General features: G+C 41.8%; 1 protein-coding gene across 19 annotated transcripts in view; it reads right to left on the bottom strand.

The window, feature by feature from the left end:
* ebf3a (EBF transcription factor 3a) overlaps nucleotides 1-22,324 on the bottom strand; it is a 140,513-nt gene that overhangs the window by 10,560 nt on the left and 107,629 nt on the right. For 15 of the 19 annotated variants that reach the window (XM_022669083.2, XM_022669093.2, XM_022669098.2 and 12 more), the window contains exons 12-14: nucleotides 8,379-8,467; nucleotides 1,689-1,754; nucleotides 250-427 (exon numbers count right to left, since the gene is read on the bottom strand). In XM_022669083.2, coding sequence (XP_022524804.1) covers nucleotides 250-427; nucleotides 1,689-1,754; nucleotides 8,379-8,467 — 333 coding nt within the window. The remainder of the gene's footprint in view (nucleotides 1-249; nucleotides 428-1,688; nucleotides 1,755-8,378; nucleotides 8,468-22,324) is intronic. The other 4 variants (XM_022669085.2, XM_022669099.2, XM_022669088.2 and 1 more) reach the window with 1 other exon arrangement.

Raw genomic sequence — 22,324 nt, 5'->3', positions numbered from 1 at the left:
AAAAATGTTTATTTTACTCTTTTACTTTTTTTTCCAGAGCTGTACTAAAATGTAACAGAAGCCAAATCTTCACAGGCAAACATAGAAACAGACAGATTGCATCTTTTGTCAGTAAATTTTAGCATAGTTTAGCATAGCTAGCTAGCAGATTAAGCGTTATTTGGAATATTAAGCGTATTAAGTAAAACTAATGTTTTTTTTTTTGGGTGGGGGGTTGTTGCAGCTATATCTTCACACATGGCCACATACCCTGGTCATTACCCTGTGAGGTCTCGGAGACGTTGACCGCCAACTGGCTGCCGAAAGAGTTGACGCCCATCATGCCGCCGTGGGACGCGGTGTTAGCGAGGGACGGGATCTGGTTGTGGTTGCGTGGTACGCTGTACAGAGCTTCCGCGATGTCCGCCGCCCTCTTCAGAATGATCTCCTGTGGAAGAAAATGAAATTAAACCACATTTAATACATGCCAGATTTTTACCACACAATTTTAGCCCTGATTTTCAAATCATCACCTGGCTTCTTATGGCTTACCATTTCGAGAAATAATGTGATTGTTGAGAATGAAATTGTGATACAGCCATAATATTTAGGGAAGAAAGTTGTGTTTTTGATGCAAAAGTGATTGAACTGCTAGGAATCACCTCAATATTATGGCTAAAGTGTGGATTTTGTGTAATGTGGAATTGTACCCACAATTTACAGTTTTATTCTAAAAAAATATTTAAGGTTTAGGTTAAGATTTAGGTTTGGGTTTGGGTTTTAGGGTTGATTCATGGTTGAAGGTTGGGCTTAGAGTTGGAGTTAAATTCAATTAGGGTTAGAATTAGAGTTCAGCTGCATTTAATAGACATTCAGTTAAATGTTAGTTGCATGTTATTTAGCATCTATGATTTAGCATTTAAAGCTTTACCCACTGTTATTACATAGATTATTAATGTGTTATTACACAGTTATTAGAGTCACTTATTATAGATCAGTCTCCCCAACCTTCCCTACAATATTATGCTACAACATTATGCTTCAAATTAGGCTAAAAGCTTATGTTTTCTCTCTTTTTTTCTCTCTATCTTTTTTTTTTCTGATGAGATGTGACTGGATTGTAAAGTGTTTGCCTCTGCACGCCCAAACTGCTAAAGAACGAGAACACGGATCATTGCTTTTGAATATGTATTAGACCTCTCAAGCACATCTGCAAAGCACTGCTTTCTACAACGTGTTGGAGAAAACGTGCTTTTGGGCCAAGTTCAAGGTTATTCTTCCATTTAAATAAACCACTCTCTCTCTCTGTTTCTCTCTCTCTCTCGTTTTCTCTCTCTCTCTTTCTCTGTGTGAGAGAGTGTGTGTATGGGCATGTGTGTTGCGAGTGATTAACTCCTCTCTGTGCTCTATGAGCAGAAAGCGCAAATAAAAGTGAGAGAAAAGAGAACGAGAGAGAGAGAGAGAGAGAGAGAGAGAGAAATACTCTTGGTGCAATGACACCCTGCTACAGTACAATGGCCTGCAGCTAGCTTTGAAATGTACAAAGAGGAGCATAGCAGGGGAGAGAGGCACTGATTTAATTACAGCCACTGTACAGAAAGAGAGAGAGAGAGAGAGAGAGAGAGAGAGAGAGAGAGAGAGAGAGAGGGAGGGATTGTGTATTTGCACGTTTATTAGCGTGTACTGGTGCGCAAGGTACTGTTTTTTACCTGGTTGTTGTGAGGCATTCCATACAGAGCCTCCACAAGGTCAGCTGCTCTCTTTAGTAGAACCTCCTACAACACAAAAACAAACACTGCAATTAGTCTCGCAGACGAATAAACCCGCTCAAATCACTATGAGCTATATGTGGATTTATGCAAATTCATTAGAACTGTAGAAAAAAAAAAAAACAGAGCAACTGTTTGCTTAGGTACTTAGGTCTTATACATTAGAAGGTTATACCAAGTGAGGTCATAAATATTTACAGTAACACTTTACTTGATTGGTCAATTCTATGGCCTTGTTGATGATCAACTGACTTTCAATTAATAATATTTGTTAAAATTGAATGTCCATTAAACGTAACTTAACCCTATGTTGAATTTGAAAATAATTCAAAATTAACCCTAAAATCTAACTCTAAACCTAACCCTAACCTTAACCCCTAGTCAACCCTAAAATCTAACCCTACACCTTCACCTAAACACTAACCCAATCCTAAAATATTAAGATTAGAGTTTAGGTTAGAGTGAAGGGTGAAGTGTAGGGATTCATTCAATAGAGAATAATTTACTTTCACTTTTCAGTTCAGATGCCTTTAATAGACATGCAGTTGAATGTCAGTTGAATGTTATTTGAGCATCAATGAGGCCATCAAATTGACCATGCAAGTAAGGTGTTACCATATTTACACTCTACTATATGTGATTTCATAAATATTTTATAGTTTGTTTAGCCCTATAATAAAAAAAAAAATGAATAGTGCTATTAGCTTTTCTCATGATTTTTTTTCTTCTTCCCTCTCGCGCCAGTTGTTTTTTCTTTTTCTACTTTTCTTTTTTTTTCCGTTCCCGTTTCTCAAGCAAGCCAAAGCCAAAGCCAAGGCAAGTGAAGTGGTGTGCAACCTCTAAGCTAAAAGGAATAAAAAATAAGCACTCGAGTTTTTTAATGCCGCGGCCTTGTGGGTATTGAACAAACAAACACGCGCGATACGTAAAGCGCGAGAGCCCGGCATCCGGGTGCTAAATCCGCCCACTTTAGCGCCAAAGAACAATGAGTCATTTTCCATATCTTAATTAAACTGGCAGAGTCCTCAAAGACAACATCTCACCCTTTAATTCATGCCCCAAATTTGTAGCGGAGTTCAATGCCCATTCCTCTTTCTTCGGAACAATAAAGTGAATTAGCTCGGGTTAATCTAGTTCTTTCATAATGACATTAGGAAATTTTTCAATTAACCTCTTTCAGTGGCTGTTGTAAAGGACTTCATAAATGAGTTCCCTCGCAGCGCTGCCTGAGAGGCAGCGTCCTGGGACCCGATGCCCACAACCCTGTCTTATCCATGTCTGCATGCCTCCCCCTACTTATAGCACAACACGGATTAACTTTCTGCTTAGCTTCCCTTCAAAAATTACACCCGGCCTGCCAACAAGCCTCGCGAGCTGCTCCAGGACGTCTCGCTTGGCCTGCTCTATTGTTTTTTTTGCCTTCATTTTTTTCCCCTTTTTTGTTTTCGCTCTTGTCTTCGAGTGGCAACCCTCGAGCTCTGTGTTTCCTTACGGTGATCTGATCCTTTAAACGATTAACGACAATCAAAGAACATGTGTTTCTTCGTGATATCGGATGATGTATGATGTACGGTATCTTAATGGGTCTGGAAGGATCTTGGAATCTTGGTTACTGAGAACCTTGAGTCTTACAGGAGAAGGTGAAAAAAAAGTTCTTAAGTTTAAAATTCTGTAAGTCTATGCATTGAATTTCATTAAAATTTCAAATAACCTTTAAAGAAATTGAGGTGAAAGATTTTTAAATTGCTGCCTTAATCAAAAACATGTAATAATGTCATTTGGAACTCTTAGTTTACTTTTATCACTAAGTTGCACTGTTTATTTCAGTTATTTCAGACTTTGCTTTGTTTTAACTGTTCGCATGGTTTGTTTGTTTTTTCAAATTATGACCAATTATGAACAACTATAAGGTCAGATAATGAATATCTGACCTTAGTTTAACACAAATGTCAGATATCAGTCCTCCTGTTCTCTCAGTGTGAAAACTAGCCAATTTTAGCTGATTCAGACCAGAGCAAATAAACTGTAGACATGGAAACACCCTAAATGTTCATAATAATGATAATGAAAAGAGTGAGAGGTGGCTGGTATTTTTAACTGTGCTAAAAAAAAGAATGTGTTGGCGTTTTGACTTTTTGATGAAAGTGTCTCTTTCTTCTAAAGTTAGAATTAACTTATCTGCCGATTAAAACTCTTTTTTTTGTCTTAAACCAAGTAGGTAAAGTTCTTTTTACCTGTTTACAGTTTTAACTATTCAATAGTCGTTTTTTTTTTTTACCAATTTATCAAGCTTCGCAACAAACCCCTCTCCCATATAGAGTGTTTTTGAAGAACTGTAGGCTTCTTTTTTTGGTACCAACCCAGTTAAACCCACAAGCGAAACCTCTAAAAGAGAGGTAGCCCTACTCTAACTCTTGCATGCCCTTGCCAAAGCACACACACTTTCTTTCCTCTCCTTTCTTTCCTTCCACACGGCTGACTGACTGACTGGTTGGTTGGTTGGTTGGCTGGCTCACTGTTTCCTTCGCAGCCCGAGCCGCCATCTTGGATCTGTATTTATTAAGATTAATCGCAGAAGTCGGGGGCCCCGGTGCGCACGCCATACGTTTTATAGAGACACACTCTAATCCTGAGAGGGAGCGGATGAGTGGCTCTTGAAATGGGCATTTACCTCAGAAATTGGTGTCTCTGCTTCATGTTGCATGCATCTAGTTTGCATACAAATAAAGAATTACACTTGTCACGCGGCAGGTACAATCAATGAAAGGCCCAGCTGTCTTAATCCTGTCCCATCAGCCAGCTCCGGCACGCTCTCTCTCTCTCTCTCTTTTCTCTCTCTCTTTTCTTTCTTTCTCTTTCTCTCTCTCTCTCTATTTTTTTTCACTCTCTCTTTCTCTCTTTTTTTTTTTACTTGGAGCGAGATAAAGTGTTTTTCTGCGCCGCTAATAATTACTCATCATCTCCAGCCGTCATATCGCGAGGCTCCTTACACGTCCCCCAATTTTGCCCGACGATTACTACAATTAAGACGGGCGCCGCATCCGCCAAGACAGGCTACGGGGAAGAAAAAAAAAAAGAGAAAAGGAGAAGCCCGTCTGGGTGAGCCTCTCTCGAACTCCTCATCCATATGGCGCCCGGGTGGAGGAGACATAAGGATAGTTTAAGGAAATCACGTTCTCCTCTCCACTCTAATCTGTCATTTGCCACGAGGTGTCTCTACTAATGAAGCGGATTTAGCGGCTGGTGCTGAAGTGCGACGCTGGAGTAGGGGCCCAATCATCGGAGGCTCGATGAGTTTGTTTTGTTGGGAACGTGGCCTCCCTCTCGGCTCAGCCGGGGCCTCACGCTGGGAATATGATTAGCGGTGAATGGTGTTTGAGAAGCATTTCAATGTAAATTTCGGAGTGCCGCTACGCTAAGTGTAATTGACTCCTCTCTCTCTTTCTCTCTCTCTCTCTATCTCTATCTCTATCTCTCTTTTTTCTCTCTTCTCTTCACCCCCCACCCCTCCTTCCCTCCTCCCTCCTTTGCCGAGATGTAAGAGACTCCAGGTTAAATGGAAACTATTAAAGCTCAGAAACGATCCCCGAGCTTGCTTTCATGACAAATGTGGGGCGTTATTATTACAAGTGTTCGACTGTTCTGCCCGTGGACGTGAACCGTTTAAAATGGGGGGCTCACATTATTATTATTATTATTACTATCAGCCTCCCAATATCTGGAGTAGTGCTAGAGTAGGGGAGGGAAAGGGGAGGGGAGTAGAGGGGGGTGCGAGCTCACTATATCAGCGGCAGAAACCCAAGCGAGGTGAGCTGGCTGGAGGTGCTAATGTCATTCTAAACTGTAAAGCAATTATTCTGTTAGTTCTAGCCTCAGGTTATGAATACATTGAGGAGTGTGGGGGCCCAATAGATGTAGCTACTTCAAAAAGCCGAGAGAAAGAAGATGAATTTTAATGCATGGGTAATTGCTCGACATGAATGCATTTCTAATAAATTTTCTTGTATATTAGATTGAGAAGGAAGCGGAATAGATTTGTGTTTGCCAGGTCGAAACGAAGAGAGGGGGAAAAGGAACGAGAAAAGGGAAAGAGGAAAGAGGAAAGGGAGCGATTAATTCGCCGGCAAAACGGGCAGGTTACTGCTATATGATGGCAATAAAGATCATTTGATCAAGCATAAGCGAAAGTATAGCATCTAATCAGATTCCCATTTCTCTGTTTCGTCTCTCGGCCTGCGCCGAGGATAATGGACGATGCCGTTTTCAAATAGGAGAGAATAAGGAGAGCGGGCTGGAAGGTCCCTTTAGCAATCTCCCCCTTCATCACATGACTGCCTCCTGATATTGCCTTTATTCTCTCTGCCCTATCTTCCTATATAAACGTGTCGGCGTGGCGCCCCTAAGCCCGGATTGAGCTTGCAAATTTTGATGTTATCTAAAATTAGGGAGGTAAACTTCAATTCGGGCGTGCCCTCGCTAAGAGCGTACATATGTAGCCCAGGCATTATTAGTGTACGTCGAAAGCAATACACGTTCGCCATATTGGTTTTCTGTCCCGACCGCAATTACCCGTCAAACCACGGCCGTCGCAGACTCCCTACAACGGGAGAGAAGAGGAAGAGGAGGAGGAGGCGGAGTATAAGAGGGGGTTGTTGGGGGGTTAGTGAAGGAGGCACAGTGGAAATCAATATCAGGTTAGTATTATCAACTCTATGCTGAAGTGGCGGAGAGAACAGGAGTGTGACGCCTTCGCCTTATTGCCAACACACGCTTTACATTCCTCCCTCCCTATTACCCGGGCCTGTCTGGGCCCTAATGCTGCCTCACCCTCATACACTCGCGCACACACACGCCCTCTCGCGCACACTCTCATTGAGAATCCGTGTAAGGGTCAATTGCTGCTTTGCGCGGAGCCGGCTGTGACCCGGCGGGTTTCGCCGCCTGCAGCAGACGGCTGCCGTAACTATGATAAATCACTTGGCACTTTCATTTACATGTCGCTGAACTCCACATTTGGGTCCATTAAAAGCCCGAAATCAAATATTTATGTTGTTTATTGGAACTGCTAGAATCCATCTCTCCTCAGCAATCGGCTCGCGGCGAAGGCCCCTGGTGTTGAAGGTTTACCTGAATTAGAAAAGGCGAACCCATTCCCCCATCTGCCCTCCCTTCCCCCCTACATCTCCATCTCTATCTCCATCTCCATTTCTGTCTCCTCCATCACGCCTTTCTTCTTGCCTTTACCACTCCCCTACAACTTGCATTTCCACAACAACTCATGCATTTTGTTTCTTGGACGCTTTTCCTGGTCTTCAGCTAGGCCTTAATGGAGATGTAAGTGCACTTTTGAAGGCCAGAACACAACAGTATTTGGAACAAAAGCTCTGGACCTGGAGAAAAAAATAAAAAAATAAAAAAAAAACGGAAAAGAACGAGGCCTGGCCTGGTTCTGCTGCTTTATTGGTAATGGATAGTTTAAAGCATTTACTGGAACGAGATTTCCTGTCCAGATATTGCTCTCCACAGAGAGAGAAAGGCAAGTGTAATTGAAACACATCATGTGGCGTGGAGGCTGCGGCTGTGCTGAGGGATTCCTCGGCCCGTCGCAAAGTCAACGGGACGCCCGGGCCCCGGTTCGGAGCGGGCGGGCTCTGGTTTAATGATAGCGGGCGCTCCCATGCTGGGCCTTAATAGATATTTGTATGATATCTGTTATTAGAGCTCGCCGGTGGTCAGCACCCACGAACTGGGTACAAAATAATCTCTCGGCGTGTTATTAAGAAAAGCCCTGGGCTCCGCGCCCGTCTCAGATGGGAAATTAGCGTGTTTTCTATTAGCCCGGGTGCGAGTCATAGATCATATCAAAGCCAAACGAGGGGTGTAAAAAAATATATCTAAAAAAAAAAAGAAAAAAAGAAAGCAAATCAAAGAACGTCGAACAAAGAAGAAAAGAAGAAAAAAAAGAAATGTTAAGCGTGGCTTTTTCTTTTATGTCACACATCAAAAACAAGGGCGATATGTGTCACCCACATGGGAGCCAAAGCAGGCAAACCAAAGCACTCGGATTGTAGGGATTCGAATGGGAGGTAAAGAAAAAAAGAATAGAATAGAACGGCATAAAAAAAGACTCAAAAACAGGCTCTCACACTGCACTCACACTCTTTGACTCGACGCGAGAGCCTGCTGCTGATATAAAGCGCGAGTGTGGACCTCATTTATTAACCCGCTAAGACAAGGACTTATAACGGAAGAGCTTTGTAAACAAAAGATTAAAGTGGATCTAGCTTTGGAAAATGAAAGGAAAACAAGGGGGAAATAATCACACATCAGAAAGAGGGCCGCGCTCCGATTACAATCGCCACTGCCTACTGGAGTGGAAAAATGCTTAATTGAACTATTTCGCCACGTTGAAAGTTTTTTGCGCCGTTCCTGTGAAATCCAAACACGCCGCCCGCTGTGTGTGTTTATGTGTTTCAGTGACTGAATAGTGATGACTTGCCAAAAGAGATTGCGAGCGCTAACGCCGGGTCTCGGAATTGTTTCCCATTTTGACATTTCTATGATAAACAGCTCTCTCTCTTTCTCTCTCACACACACACACACTCTTCCTCACACAGAGAGGATACTGACCTTTGGCAACCTCTCTGGGTCACCTGGATGTCTGGGGATGACCTTCTGCAGTCTCTGGAAGCCGTAGTCAATAGTGGGCTCGTTCAAAGCTAAACCGCAAGAAACAAACACAAACAGGACGTGCCATTGGTTAGTCTTTCTATACATATTTCTACAGTACATACACATACATTGGGTACTGCAATATCTTTTACTACTTAACCTGCATTAATGTTATCAACAATAACCCAAAATTGGTAGCTTATTGGACCAATGTTGCTTTTTGGTTCCCCCAAAATATAAAAATAAAAAAATGGAAGTTGATTAGACTTGGGCTTCAAACCTAGAACATTGTGTCCCAATACCCAACACTGGGAGCTTATTGAGTCTGGACATCAAACCCAAAACAACCCTATGATCAATAACTAAACACTGACATCTTATTGGAGATGGCATTGAAGCCAACAACCCTATGAAACTCATAACAATAACATGAAAAGGAACTCAACAATGACTCATAAAACTCTTAGAAATTGGGTATCAAACCCATAACTGTTACATTATCAATCCAACACTGGCAGCTCACTAATACTGGGTATTGAGCCTGCAACCTTGTGATCATTAACCCAACATTGGCAGCTTATTGAATCTGGACATCAAATACACAACAACCCTATGATCAATAACTAAACGCTGACATCTTATTGGACATGGAATTAAAGCCAACAACCATGTGAAACTCAAAACTCAAAAACTCAACACTCTAAGCTTATTTGATCTTATAGGCCCACAAAAACATGACAAGGAACTCAACAATGACTCATAGAACTCTTAAAAATTGGGTATCAAACCAATATCTGTTACACTACTATCCCAACATTGGCAGCTTAATGGAACTGGGTATTGAGCCTACAACCTTGTGATCATTAACCCAACACTGGCAGCTTATTGGACCCAGGCATCGAACCCACGCCCATGTAATGAATAATTCCAATGCTATAACCTCTAAGCTACCATTGCTCTGATACGCAGTGAAAAGCTGGAAATGCTGGAACTGTTATTGTGTGTATTTGTCAAAAACACTCACATATTACATGGATAAAGGGCAATAACATCATTTTGTTTTACTGTTCGCAATATTCCCATCCACAACCACATCCACATCCACAACACAGTTCAGCTCAGCTCAGCTCCAACCTCGTGTTCGGAGACTTCCTTTCAGCACCTCCCTTTTATTTTTAAAGCAAACGGGCCATAATTGATCAAATAAATTTGAAGAGCTTAGTGGATACATTATGAATGAAGGAGGTTGGGAGTGTTTGGTGTAACACACACACACACACACACACACACACAGATATAGATACAGATACACACACATATAAACATACACACATAGCAATCACGGCTGTCAGCGCTCTGAAGTCTGAATCAGTTCCTTCCTCCTGTACCGCTGGCTGGATTTATGGCAAACAGGCGATGATGACATATGTCTGGCTATTGCCCCTCTCAGATTTATTTATCCCTCCCTCTCTCTCTCTCCCTCTCTCTCTTCTTCTCTCGCTCTCTCCATATTGCCCCAGCGCAAACCAGGCGGGAGGAGCACTTCATCTTACAAAGCTTTAATAATCTGTGAATGGCTGACTACAAACTGATGTAGGGCGCCATCATTCCACAGCTGTGTTGGGCCAGCCTCATGAAATTGCTGGCCACAAATAGTAATTAATCTTTTCTCTCTCTCTCTCTCTCTCTCTCTCTCTCTCTCTCTCTCTCTCTCTCTCTCTCTCTCTTTCTCTCTCTCTCTCGCCCCTCTGTTTCTTTTCACACACAACACACACCCACACGCCCACAACCGAAACACACATATGTGCGGCCCCCTCCTCCTGAAATTGTAATTTTGAGTACGGCCGGCGCGGGTTATAAATCAGAAGGCCAGTGCCGCTCCACATACAAGTGCATGAATCATAATCTCAACTCGCTGCGACTGCACACATTGTGTTTAACAAGCTTTAGAGGAACTGGTGGAGGTCTATTACAGAGCCCGACTGCTGGAGGAAAGAAAGGAAAGGGATAAGAGAGCGGAGAAAAATGGAAACGGGAGAAAAATGGGGGGAAATAGAGATGTGGTACACTGTAGGTGAGCGTATGTTTTCTGTAGACGGACAGATCAAGTGTTATTGGCTGTAAATCTCCGTATCACTGGGAAGTCACACTATTGTGAGTGAGCTGTATACAGTGTAATAGAACTGTCCAGATAACATGATTTTATCATGACATGGTTTGTCCATGGATTTCATGTTGGCTGGTTTCGATACACTGTATGGTTGTACAATAAGTGATGGGCCCTATCAGGGTCAGGGTGATGGAAGCAGATGGGGTTAAACATGGACCAGATTTGGGAAATTTAACTGAGTCCCACTAAAAACACATATATAAGCTTGTATATACTCAAATACAACCAGGAAAGTTCTATGCCTAAATCATTAATTATCTTAAATTGCATTTGTGAGGTGTTAAATAGCAATTCTACCAATTTTCCAAATATTTTGGAAAACTATCCAGTCTAGAGAAGAATACAATGTGGAAAGTGGCAGTAGTGTAGGATTTAACAGCAGAAAATGGTCAACCAATATGGTGGAAGAGGGTTCAATTTTCGGGCTAGACAAGACCAATACACTAGACTACTACAAATACTATATTTTGATATCTGTGTTTATGCCAAATCATGATAAATTAATAAATGCAAAATATTTATTTTGGCTCAAAACATTTGAGTTTAAACAAGTCATTCTTGGCAAAACAGAAAAGAAAAAAAAGATCTAAAGAAAGATAGATTTCTTTTTACAAACAACATCTTTATATTTAACTCTCACAAGAGATGCAATAACATACTTAAAACACTATTTTATTATGTATAGGACTAAAAAGTTTTGGTTGAATTGATTTATGTTAATATATATTTTACAGTATTTTAGTATAGTGGTGTCTTTGTATTTTGTGTGCATTGCAGACAGAATCACTGAAAGATAATTCAGGTCTGAAATGGTTAAGTTGATTAGGATTTGTTGCATAAACATGAAATTATGGTTAAAATATATAAATTCTTATTGTGTTATTTAGCGAATAGCCCTGTCCAGCATGGTGAACAGATGAGTGTGTAACAGTGACCCTCTGACAGGCGGAGAGCGGCTGAAACGAAAAGAGAGCGACAAGAACTTCCTCAAAATAATTGGCGGACTTTATGATGAAGTGGCACAATTACGTCTAAGTGCAGGGGCTAGTGATCGATATCCGTGGGAGCTTCGTTTGTCGTGTGAGTGTGTGTGAACTGTGTGAACTGTGTGTGTGTGTGTGTGTCACCCTGTGACTGCCAGCCTGACAGGCGTGATGCTATTTGACGGGCCATCATGCATGGCTGAAGACAAAGTGCAGCATAGCAATGTGAAATAAGATGCTGCCTTGTTAATAAAGCATTGATTGGCCCTATTGATTTTACATGACATGGCTTCTCACAAGGATGTAACTCTCTCAGTCTCTCTCTCTCTTTCTCTCTCTTATTCTCTGGCCTTGCTTTTGTTCCTCTTGCATTGCCTAATTGTAACCTTCTTCTTCTTTTTCTTCTTTTACTTCTCTTTTCCTACAGTTTTTTAGATCAGAAAGACTCAAAAACTGACAAACAAAGCATTGAAATACAACCTTTTAAAAAAACACACGCTCTAAATGTATATTAACATGTAATAACATGTAATAACATTTCTAATGCATAAACCATTATAACATACTATACTTTAACCCATTATGTGGACTCCCAAATATTTCTATTTTAAGGTTTTTGATCCTAAAACGTTGTCAATCACATCTTAGGGTACTAGCCATGTCCTAGAGAGGTATAAAACCCTCAGTATTGAGCCGAGAATCAGTGGAACTAACTAAGTCCTCTAAAATGAGGGATGGTGCTTCATCCAAAGGCTCCTGATGTTCCTACCACTGAATGCAATCAAATCCTCACAACAATGCTCTTCAGAACCAAGTGAAACACTTCCCCTAAACAGTAGAGCCAGTTACCCCAACAAAAGCAAGATAAACCCTTTTTAAATTCCTTTTAATTTCATAAAAAAAACAATAAATTAGCATGTACTCAAATACTTTTGTCCATATATTGCTCATAATGTACAGTATAGTAAAGAACTACGCATTTCTACAGTTATACGCACACAAAGAGCAGCTCTATATGCTAGTGCACACGCACACTCACTTGTGACAGTAGCTGTGGTTTAATAGATGCATTCTGATGGAGACAAATGCTCATCACTTATTGATCTGATGCTAATGACACAGAGGAGGTCACAGAATCCTTCATTAACACACAGCCCTCGCCACCTGCATGCTGCAGTCTGAACACCACTTCAGTTTCTGAATCAGTTTCTCTGATTTTGCTATTTATAGGTTTGTGTTTGAGTAAAATGAACATTATTGTTTTATTCTGTATACACTATGATCAACATTTCTCCCAAATATAAATATAAATAAAAATAATGTCATTTAATAAGAGCATTTGTTTGCAGAAAATGAAAAATGGCTGAAATAACAACAAAAAAAAATATTCAGATCTCAAATAATGCAAAGAAAAAACAAGTTGATATTCATATTAATATTTAAAGAGTTAATAATAATCAAAGATAATCAATATTTGGTGGAATAACCCTGGTTTTCATGCATCTCCAGCTAACAGACACCTGTGCCTGACAGCACTACAATGGAAGAGATTGCCAACTGTGCTCTCGCTCTGACTCTGGCTGCTGAGTGCTGATGGCAATGCAACATGACTTTGATTCATTTTGAACTAGTAGTAGATGGCTCATTATTTTTAATGCATGCATATTATATACATTGATATTAATGTATAACATATGTATGAAGTAACAAGTTATACTTTCTAAGAATTTATGAATTTATCATAAGCTTAAAAATGAATGGTGCAGAGAGCAGACACTTAGAATTAGAGATTTAGGCTCTTCAGTCTTTCTTTATCTTTCTTTCCCTCTCTCTCTCTCTCTCTCTCTCATTCACCTAAACTCTCCTGCACTATAGGTGGATCACTGGCCTTGGAGGCTGACCCCTCCCCCTTGGCTGTGCGCCAGCCCCCCTGCCCTGGGCTCGGCCAATCAATAGCACTTTCCTGTTTCAGAGGCGGGTAATTATGAGGTGGAGAGAGTGGCTGACCTCTCACCTGTCCCGCATTACTTTGCTGATATTAAGATAAATTGCCTGATTTTGGGTAAACATATGCTGCAATTCAGCCTGTCAGCGAGGGTTTGCTCAAAGATAATTTGTATTGATCTATCCGCTTCTTCTCCAATGCAGCTCACTGACCTCACGGATAATGAGAGAGAGAGAGAGAGAGCGAGAGAGTGAGTGAGGGAGAGAGTGAGCAAGAGAGAGAGAGAGAGAGAGAGAAAGCAGAATTGGCCATTGTCACGACATCATTGCTTCAGGGGGCTTTGAATAAGTATGTGTATTTATAAATATATGTATGTACATATATATACATGTATATATATATATATATGTAGCCTGATGTCCGTCAGAGACCACAAACCAACAATTCCTCACATTTGTATATGATATATATATATATAATATTATATATTATATATATTATCTAAGTAAATAATCATACATATACAATATACACCACTTCTAATGCACTCTATTGTGCACAATAAGCACCAAAAAGCATTAGCAATTGACCTCTCTAATGTTCTCATGGCTGAATGCAAGCAAATCCTTGCAATAATGTTCTATGGTCTGTCTAATAAAAAAGTCCACAAGTTTTAAGCTGTGAAGGAGTAGAAGAGTCAAACTGTAATCTTGGTGAAGGAATGGTGGGATTCCATCCAGAATACTTGGAATGGGTTCACTTGGTGTTTAGGATTGAATGATCATCATGAATCATCATCCAACATACAGTAAGTACCTGATCTCACTAAAGCTTCCATGATTAAATGCAAGCGCATTTTTTATATACAGTATAAAGTCAAAAATCCCAGAGTGGAGGAACAGTGGAATTGCATTTTTTGTTGAGCCAGACCACCAGCAATGTTCAGAGATGCTTGAAATACAATAATACCTTTGATTTTGAAAAAAAAAAAAAAAACTTACCTAAATTTAGTGTCCACAAACTTTTGGCCACACACTGTAATAGGCCTATAGCAGTAAGAAATAATGTTATATGGTAGTAGAATAGTCTAAAAGACCCACATAGTCACTTTTTCTTGCCTCTGCATTAGACTTTTCCTCCTCCCACGAAGTTCCCGTTTTGAAGACAGGAAGATTTGTTGCTACACTGACGATAAGTGAGCGTGTTGAATCAAATGGAGCCTCGCAGCGCTCTTACGACTTCCAGAGCTCGTGCAGAAAGAAGAATCGTCCTCCTAATGAGGCAGCAATGCTTTTCCTGCTCGGCAGAAAAGAGGAAAAGAACAGAAGAGCGCTGCTCTTTGACAGATGACAAATCTGCCTCGTCATATTTAGATGTTTTCTTTTCCACCCCTCATTTGTAGTAGAGAATGTTAAGCACAATCTGCTTATTGAAGACAGGCTGCTTTTCAAGTACATGTGTGGAGGGGTGAGGGGCAAAGGGAAGGGGGCGCAAGTCTGCAGCGCATGCATGCATGTGTGTGTGCATGGGCGCTGAGCGGTATACTCTACTCTACGTCTCCATGTATTTGAAGACAGAGTACTTTGACCTTGTTCTCAAAGACTGTACATTGTCATTCCTCACCGCTGACACTCCATAGAGCAGAAGATACATATCTCTGACACGCTTCTCTCTACGAATAAGAGAGCCATCCCATAATAACGGCGCGGGAAAAGTGACACGCTCGCCGCAAACCATGATAAATGATGAATTGCGACGGCGCCAGCTCTTACGAGTTAAGAGACATGCTGCAAAGTTGAGGAAAGAGACGGAAAAAACTGCGGGATAACACTTCAGCTTACATTTCCGTGAAAATGAAAAAGGAAAAAAGTTAAAAAGGAAAAAAGGTTTCCCGTCAATCACAAGTCATTCACTACTGTTTGATTCACGTGTCTCAAAGAATGCTCGGTGACGTGATCTTAAATGTCTACAATGTTAATAGGGATCAGAATCAAACCCGCAGAAAAATCTAAATCCCTGACTGAGCAAAGTGAGTGAGGTTGCTTGCGAGGTTAGGTTAGGAAGAGGGAGTCATTTCGTAACTTCCAGTCCTGGTGATGTTCAGAGTTCTGATGACTCTGCAAGCTTTGTCATCTCCTTTTCCTTTTCCTGCGTTTAAACCCTGCAAATCTAGTCAAATCAAGAAATCAAGAAGAAAAGCCTGAACGTCCGACGCCCCTTCTGCCATGTGCCACAACCGAAGGAAGGATTAAACTCTTGATCTTGCGATTGAGCAGATTTCCTCAAAAAATGGAAAAAAGAGGACAAAACTTTGATAACTGTTGGTGCAAATCTGCTCCTTTGAACACACATGAGTGAAAGCATTGACCTTTTTTTTGGTTTTGTTGCTTTTTTTTTTTTTTTTTTTTAGGTTTATTTCCAGCTGCCTGTTCCGTTCCACGCCCCCATTACCGCCTATTATGATAAGGCTATATCTTTGGGCAAGATAATGAGTGGCTTTATTGCTGTTGCTCGCTATTACTTTGTCTAATTATACTTAACTGCTCCAAGCTTATCTATGCTCCACCTACGCCATCAAGAACTCTTACCCCCACCACGCAGACACACATGCATTCTGCAATTCTTTTTCTTCCCTTTCAGGCAGAGGAATTGAAGAAGGAATGAAAGTAGAAGAAATAAAGAAAGAGAGAAGCAGAATGAGAGAGAGAGAGTTTTTCAGCGCTGAGAAAGATTCAGCGTACTGTCCTTCTCTGATAGTAACAGGAGAGGAAGGTTTCTCCAGGGAAAAGTGGACAGCCGCTTAAAACAGGGATGAAATACGAAGGGTCCGGATGGTACAGAGTGTGACAAATGTACTGCATGTTCACCCTCTCACCACCTTCCTCTCTTTATTTTGTTTCTTTCCTTTAAAACTATTGCTTTTTTCAAGACAGGAAATAAAAAAAATGTAAAAAAACATTGGCGGGAAGCGTCTATTAGCACTCTAAAAAAAAAAATAAGCTATCGTCATGGCCCAGTGGATGAAGAAAACGAAAAAAAACAAGGAATGCAAAAAATGACTTCTTTAATTTACTTAATTTACTCCGAAAATTCCTCTGCCGGCATAACAAAAACAGGAAAAGATTCATTAGGTCCAGTCAAGCAGCCGCTTGATTCATTTTTTGAAACCGTCTTTCAGCTCTACAAAGCTCGCTTCCTTCTTTTCCATACGCCGGTAATAAACCAGTGTGTTAGTTTCCTCTCCTCAAAAGCAGACCACTGCTGTAACTATAATTTCACTGAGCAAGCCCAGAATTATAATCTACGCCAAGCGGCGAGGCATTTGTTACTGTCAAAAGCAAACAGAGACATCCTACACTAGACTAGACTACACTACAAGACAATGAAAGAAGGAACAAAAAGGAAAGCTACACAGCTACATGTCTAAGCTGTGTTGGGAACAGGTCTTCAGTTCTGTTCTTCAGCTCTATGGATGGTGCACATGGAAAAAAGTGAGAAGAAAGGGAAAAAGCAAAGCTTGTAATGTGCAAAAATGAAGTCAAGCCCAATCACTTTGCTCAGTGCAGAACAGCGCCTCTGGATGGGGTTAGTGATTCCAGTGACAAAGTGTTATTTGCCGACAAGTGCTTTACACGTTAGCCTGAGCCAAACCAGAGGGAAGACGCCAATACTGATTATATCAGAGGCGGCTTATTAAATGGCCCACTGATTGGTAACCGAGTAAAGTGGGCCAGGTGAAAAAGGCTTGAGGAACGAGAGCAAGCAGATTCCACTCCACAGCCTTTCCTCAGAGAAACTGCTTCTCTTGCTTCTTCAAGGCTTCTTTTTTCTAGCCTGATTCCAAGTGTGAAGTGTAAAGTATGAAGCGTTAGCGTTAGCGTGGAAGATACTGTACTTTCCTCCTTCACTGAGCATCGCAGACATCTGAATCTACAGGCAGCTACACGGTAAGAGAGCTAAGCTAAGCCGAATAGGTTTGTACCATTATACGGCTTTGAATGTGAAGCTTAAGCGAAGGAAAAAAAAAAAAGGCGGCGAGAGAAAGCTGAGAAATAGGAAAAAAAAAATAAAATAGGAAAAAGTCTTCCAGAGTTCAGAGAGCCAGCGTCTCTTCCACGTGGTGCTAACTTCATTTTATTGCCAGCTGTCTCCAAGGAAGCTATTTCATCTCCGAGAAATTCAGATGCTCCGGAAATTAAAATTTCAAAGATCTGCAGAGGTTGGGTGAAGGGGGGTAGGCAGGAGGATGGGTGAAAAAAAAAATCAATGGCATCAGATCAATGCTCATAGAAATTTCATGAACTTTGAACCGATACAGGCATGATGATTGGAGTGGGACTGGATGGAAAGGCGAGAAAAGACAGTCGTCCGTACAGCAGCGCTGCTTCCACGGCGGAGGAAAGCCACTCTCATCCACATCATATTTGAGTCCCCTCATATTTTATTTCTGTGACACAAATTACATTTCGAGTCTATCTCTGTAACAAGGGAGGTTAAAAATATAAGACCCCTCAAGACCCTTCCACCTTCTGGGTTTCTGGGTTTTGATGTTCCTCTCCGTAGGTGCTCTTGTTGACCCTTAGTTCTTGGAGAGCAGAACTATAGAGAACAATAGCCTCTGCTAATGTAACCACAGCAGCATTCAGGTTTTAACAACCTACCTATACTGAATCAACTCGGCAGCCCATCTCGGGCAAGAATTAATATTGTAAAATGAAGATCAATACATGGACAGGCCCAAAAAAAATCAATGGCTCAGTTAAATTATTGCTGCCGAGCAATATTTTTTTCCTTCCACTCATTTGAGATGAGTTGTACTTTCCTCCTACTGTCGATATATCGTGGCTTTGGATATGATCTATAAATAAACCCCATGATAGAGAAGCATGAGAACCAACCAGGTCCAAGAGGAGAGAAAAAGAGAGAGAGAGAGAGAGAGAGAGAAGAGAGCATGGGAGGATTCGTGTGAACGAGTGGGACAAAAGAGCGAGTCATTCATCAGAAAAAAAGAGAGAAAAAAGGAAAAAACTCTGGCCACTGGAGCAGGACTAATGTGTGTGACTTAGTAAGGACAAACCTATTTAAAGCAGGAGGAAGAAGAAGCAGGGGGGACAAAAAAATCGCACTGGCCAAAATAGCAAGCAGCAGAAGCAATTATATCCAAATGTGTTCTTTAATGAGAGACAGTTCATTCTTCTAGAGCACACACTGGCACATATTTGACAAAAACAAGAAAATCAGGCAATGCTGTGCTCAGCATATTGGGGTCAGTGTCTACGTTTCATAAGATCTTAAAGTATTATTATTTTTGCAACCTTCTGAGAAGTAAAGAAGTGTAGAAGTTCAAAACCTTCTGAACTTGAGGGATCCCCTTGCAGTCCAATGAGTCCAATGGGTCAAGAATTCACTTTCAGATGGTCTAAAATGTCTGAATGATAATATAATATCTCAAAAGTATTATTTTGGAATACTTTTAAAGAAGTGCAAAGGTTTCAAAACCTTCTGAATGTAGGATCAACTAGGATCAATCCAGCTGATAAGGGGTAACTAGGATTTATTATGTGATGTGGTGATGTGTATAAAAAGATATAGGGGTTTTGTAACACTCTTCAAACATCTCCAACCTCCAGAATTGAGATTTGATTTCGACTGTCCACCATCCATGTGCCTGACTGACTGACCGACCTGACTTTTACTTGTACTTTTGAATGAATGTAGGTCCATTTTAAGCTTTAAGACCTAAATATAAACACTTCAAGCACTTCGAGCAGATGTGTGCAGTAGAGCTATAAAGAAGGTTCTATCTGATACGGTGTGAGGCCAGTGGCGGTGGGTGGAGAGCAGAAGAGAGAGAGAAATAGAGAAAGAGAGAGAAAAGGAGAGAGATAAAGAAAAAAGAGAGAAAGGACGATGCACTGATAGCCTCCCAGCCTTCCGTATCGCTCAGTTGATCTTTCGCCGACAGGCCGTTTCATGTGCCGATGTTTAAAGTGTTTGTTTACAGACAGGCTCCACCACTCTCTCTCTTTCTCTCTTTCGTTCTGTCCACTCTTTCCGTGCTGTCACCTCCTTCCTTCTAAGATGCCTTGGGCACCTACAGAACCTCTGGTGTTCTGGTCTTCCCTGCTTACCTTTCTTTTCTGCCCGAGAGGTCACGCAATTCCTCTCTCTGCCTGGAGCAACGGGGAAAAGGGTAGACTCCCCAGCAGAACAGAAGTTAGACGGAGCCACTCGGTGCTGTTCTAAATGCTCATGTCTGGGGTTAATAGCTTTTAAATGTCAGTAATTAGTCTAATGAAGGACTGGGTTTGGTGCCAGTGCGTGTGTATGTGTGCCAGTGCCAGGCCCTGGTTAGTCGGGGCATCTATAACACTCGGAGTCTCTGGCAGTGGCTTGCAGAGTGAAGTGTTTGAGACGACCCCTTTGTCCTCTTTGGAGGATGATGAATGGCTGTCTCCTCCTCCGTGCGTTTTGTCAGTTTTGGCGCAGCCGAGTCGATACCTTCACCTTGACGAGGAAACTTTGTGATTTATCAGGGGCACCGGCCAATCAGCAGGCCAGGAGAGCCAGGCCCTTGGAGAGCGCGCGAGCGGACCGTGGTCAAAGTCTTCTGGAGTGGAATCGGGAGAAGGTGCCGGCGCATGATAGACAAATGGCTCTTGTTAGAGGCGGCCAAAAAACGAAGGGAGGGGAGCGGGGGTCAGGGAGAGAAGGAACAGGGAGAGCAAGAGTGAGGGAAGGGAGAGAAAAGGAGGGAAAAAAAAACGCTTGACTTGAACTAATAACAGAAAGGGGCCGTGGCGGTCACTGTGGGTCCAAAGATGAAGCACCCTGTCACGCAGCAGGTTGGGAAATTAGCAAATAATGTTCCTCAGCCCTGATAAATGTGTGACAGCTCTCCCTCGCCAATCATTTTTTAACATTTTGATGCATGTCTACAATCCCATCGGAGGAAAGGAAAAGTTTACTGGCCCTCAATTTCCACGTGATAAATGGAGGCCGGTAAATGTACGATTTCTCTATGAGGTATAGTTCATTTTAAGCAATTCTGGTAAATGGTGTCACTGATTAGGACAAATAGGAGGGATGGGGATAGCTCCGGCGGTACGTCTCTCTCTTTCTCTCTCTCTCTCTTTCTCTCTCTCTCTGGCGCTCTCACTCTCTCTTATACTCACTCTCTCTCACTCTCAGCCTCTCTCAGCTCCAGTAGAGCGTTGAGGCCAGGCTCTCAGGGTGACCATGCCTAAATAGAAAGCAATAGCTTTGATGCAATTAGAGCCCGATGCTGAGCTTTATTTATGATTGCTGTCATTGTTCTAAATGGTTCGTAAGGGCGCTCTGGAGGCTTGCTCCTGTTAAGTCTCCACCGCTAAGACATACTACCAGCAGCCAGAACCCTCCAGCCAAATCCAAATCCTTTCCTTTTCTTTTCTTCTATTTTCTCTCTTTTTTTTTTTGCTTTAATTTCTCTGTCCGGTGTTTGTTTTATCACAAACAAAAGGCTAAGCAAATTCCCAAACACACCATGGCGTATCGTCGTTAATACACTTACTTCTGTTTACCTTTCAAGTCCCTTCGATGGCTAAAGTCCCGTTAAAAACAGGAGATAAAACGAAAAAAGGGGAAAAGAAACAGTGAACCTACGTCTGTCAAATCCAATAGAGGAGCTTAAAGGGAACATCTGGACGAGGCTTTCAGAATTGCCTGATCAGCTTGAGAGGGCTTCTTGGAATGACTGCTATTGGCAGAAGGACAAACACGTCTGTCCGACTTTGATTTTTTTTTATAGACCCTCCTGACAGGCTGTTCCACTCTAGGCCTGATCAATGGATAACCGATACAGGTATCAGATGCTGTGCAAGTGGCCTTGTGCTAACAAAAGATGCAGCAGTACAAACAAACAAGGTTAACAAAAAAATCTGCAAGAACACGGAGATCTTAAAAGGATACAAAGGCAGGGACTGAAGAAGAGCAAGAGGCAGCAAAGCCAATAAAACACCACCACCAGTAAGAGCCTGGAGCTGTAAATAACCTTACACACATAAGCTCAAAAAACACAAACTCACCGTCTCTCCTCCACACACACTCATATATATATATATATATATATATATATATACACACACACACTGGCCCTGCGTCCATGGATGACCGGTATTAAATGACACTCTGTTTTAGGCGAGGGACTCGCAGCTCATAAAGCTCTTACACACTCTCTCTCGGTGTTTGTGTAAACTCATGGTCCACTCCAACACCGCATCACATCCCGCTTTTATTGTGTCCTGCCTTGCCTGCAACGGCCGAGCAGGCGGAGTGTATAATTTCACTGTTGACCCCGCTGCCCTGTTAGAAGTGGCGGGGAGAGAGGGAGGGACGCTGGCCGTCTTTTCCAGCCGACGCAGAGTCATTTGTTTAAGGGAGGTTGACCTCTGAGACAGGCAGCTTGTGCTGCCTGTGATGGAGAAGAATTATCGACTCTTAAAGTAGCACGTCGTTCCCAGTCGCCCAGCTTGTGCATGAATGAGTGGCGAGGACCTTTCTGCCACCTCTGGCATCGGGGCTAACACTGTGAAGACTCTCTAAACTCTCTAGTGGTACTGACACTGTGGAGACTCTACTGCTGAGAACACAGTTGAGACGCTGCTGCCAGTAACACTATGAAAACACTGATACCAATAACAAACAGTTCTGGCACAATTAAGACTCTACAGTATTTACTGCCACTGATACTAGAATGTAGAGAATATACTGGCAATACCGCCATATAGACTATATTAACATACTGCTGCCAACACTAATTTGAAGA

This window comes from Astyanax mexicanus, chromosome 15, assembly GCF_023375975.1.
Source record: "Astyanax mexicanus isolate ESR-SI-001 chromosome 15, AstMex3_surface, whole genome shotgun sequence".
NCBI lineage: Eukaryota > Metazoa > Chordata > Actinopteri > Characiformes > Acestrorhamphidae > Astyanax > Astyanax mexicanus.
Note: the sequence above shows the minus strand (reverse complement) of the source record. Positions and strands in the feature narration are given on the sequence as shown.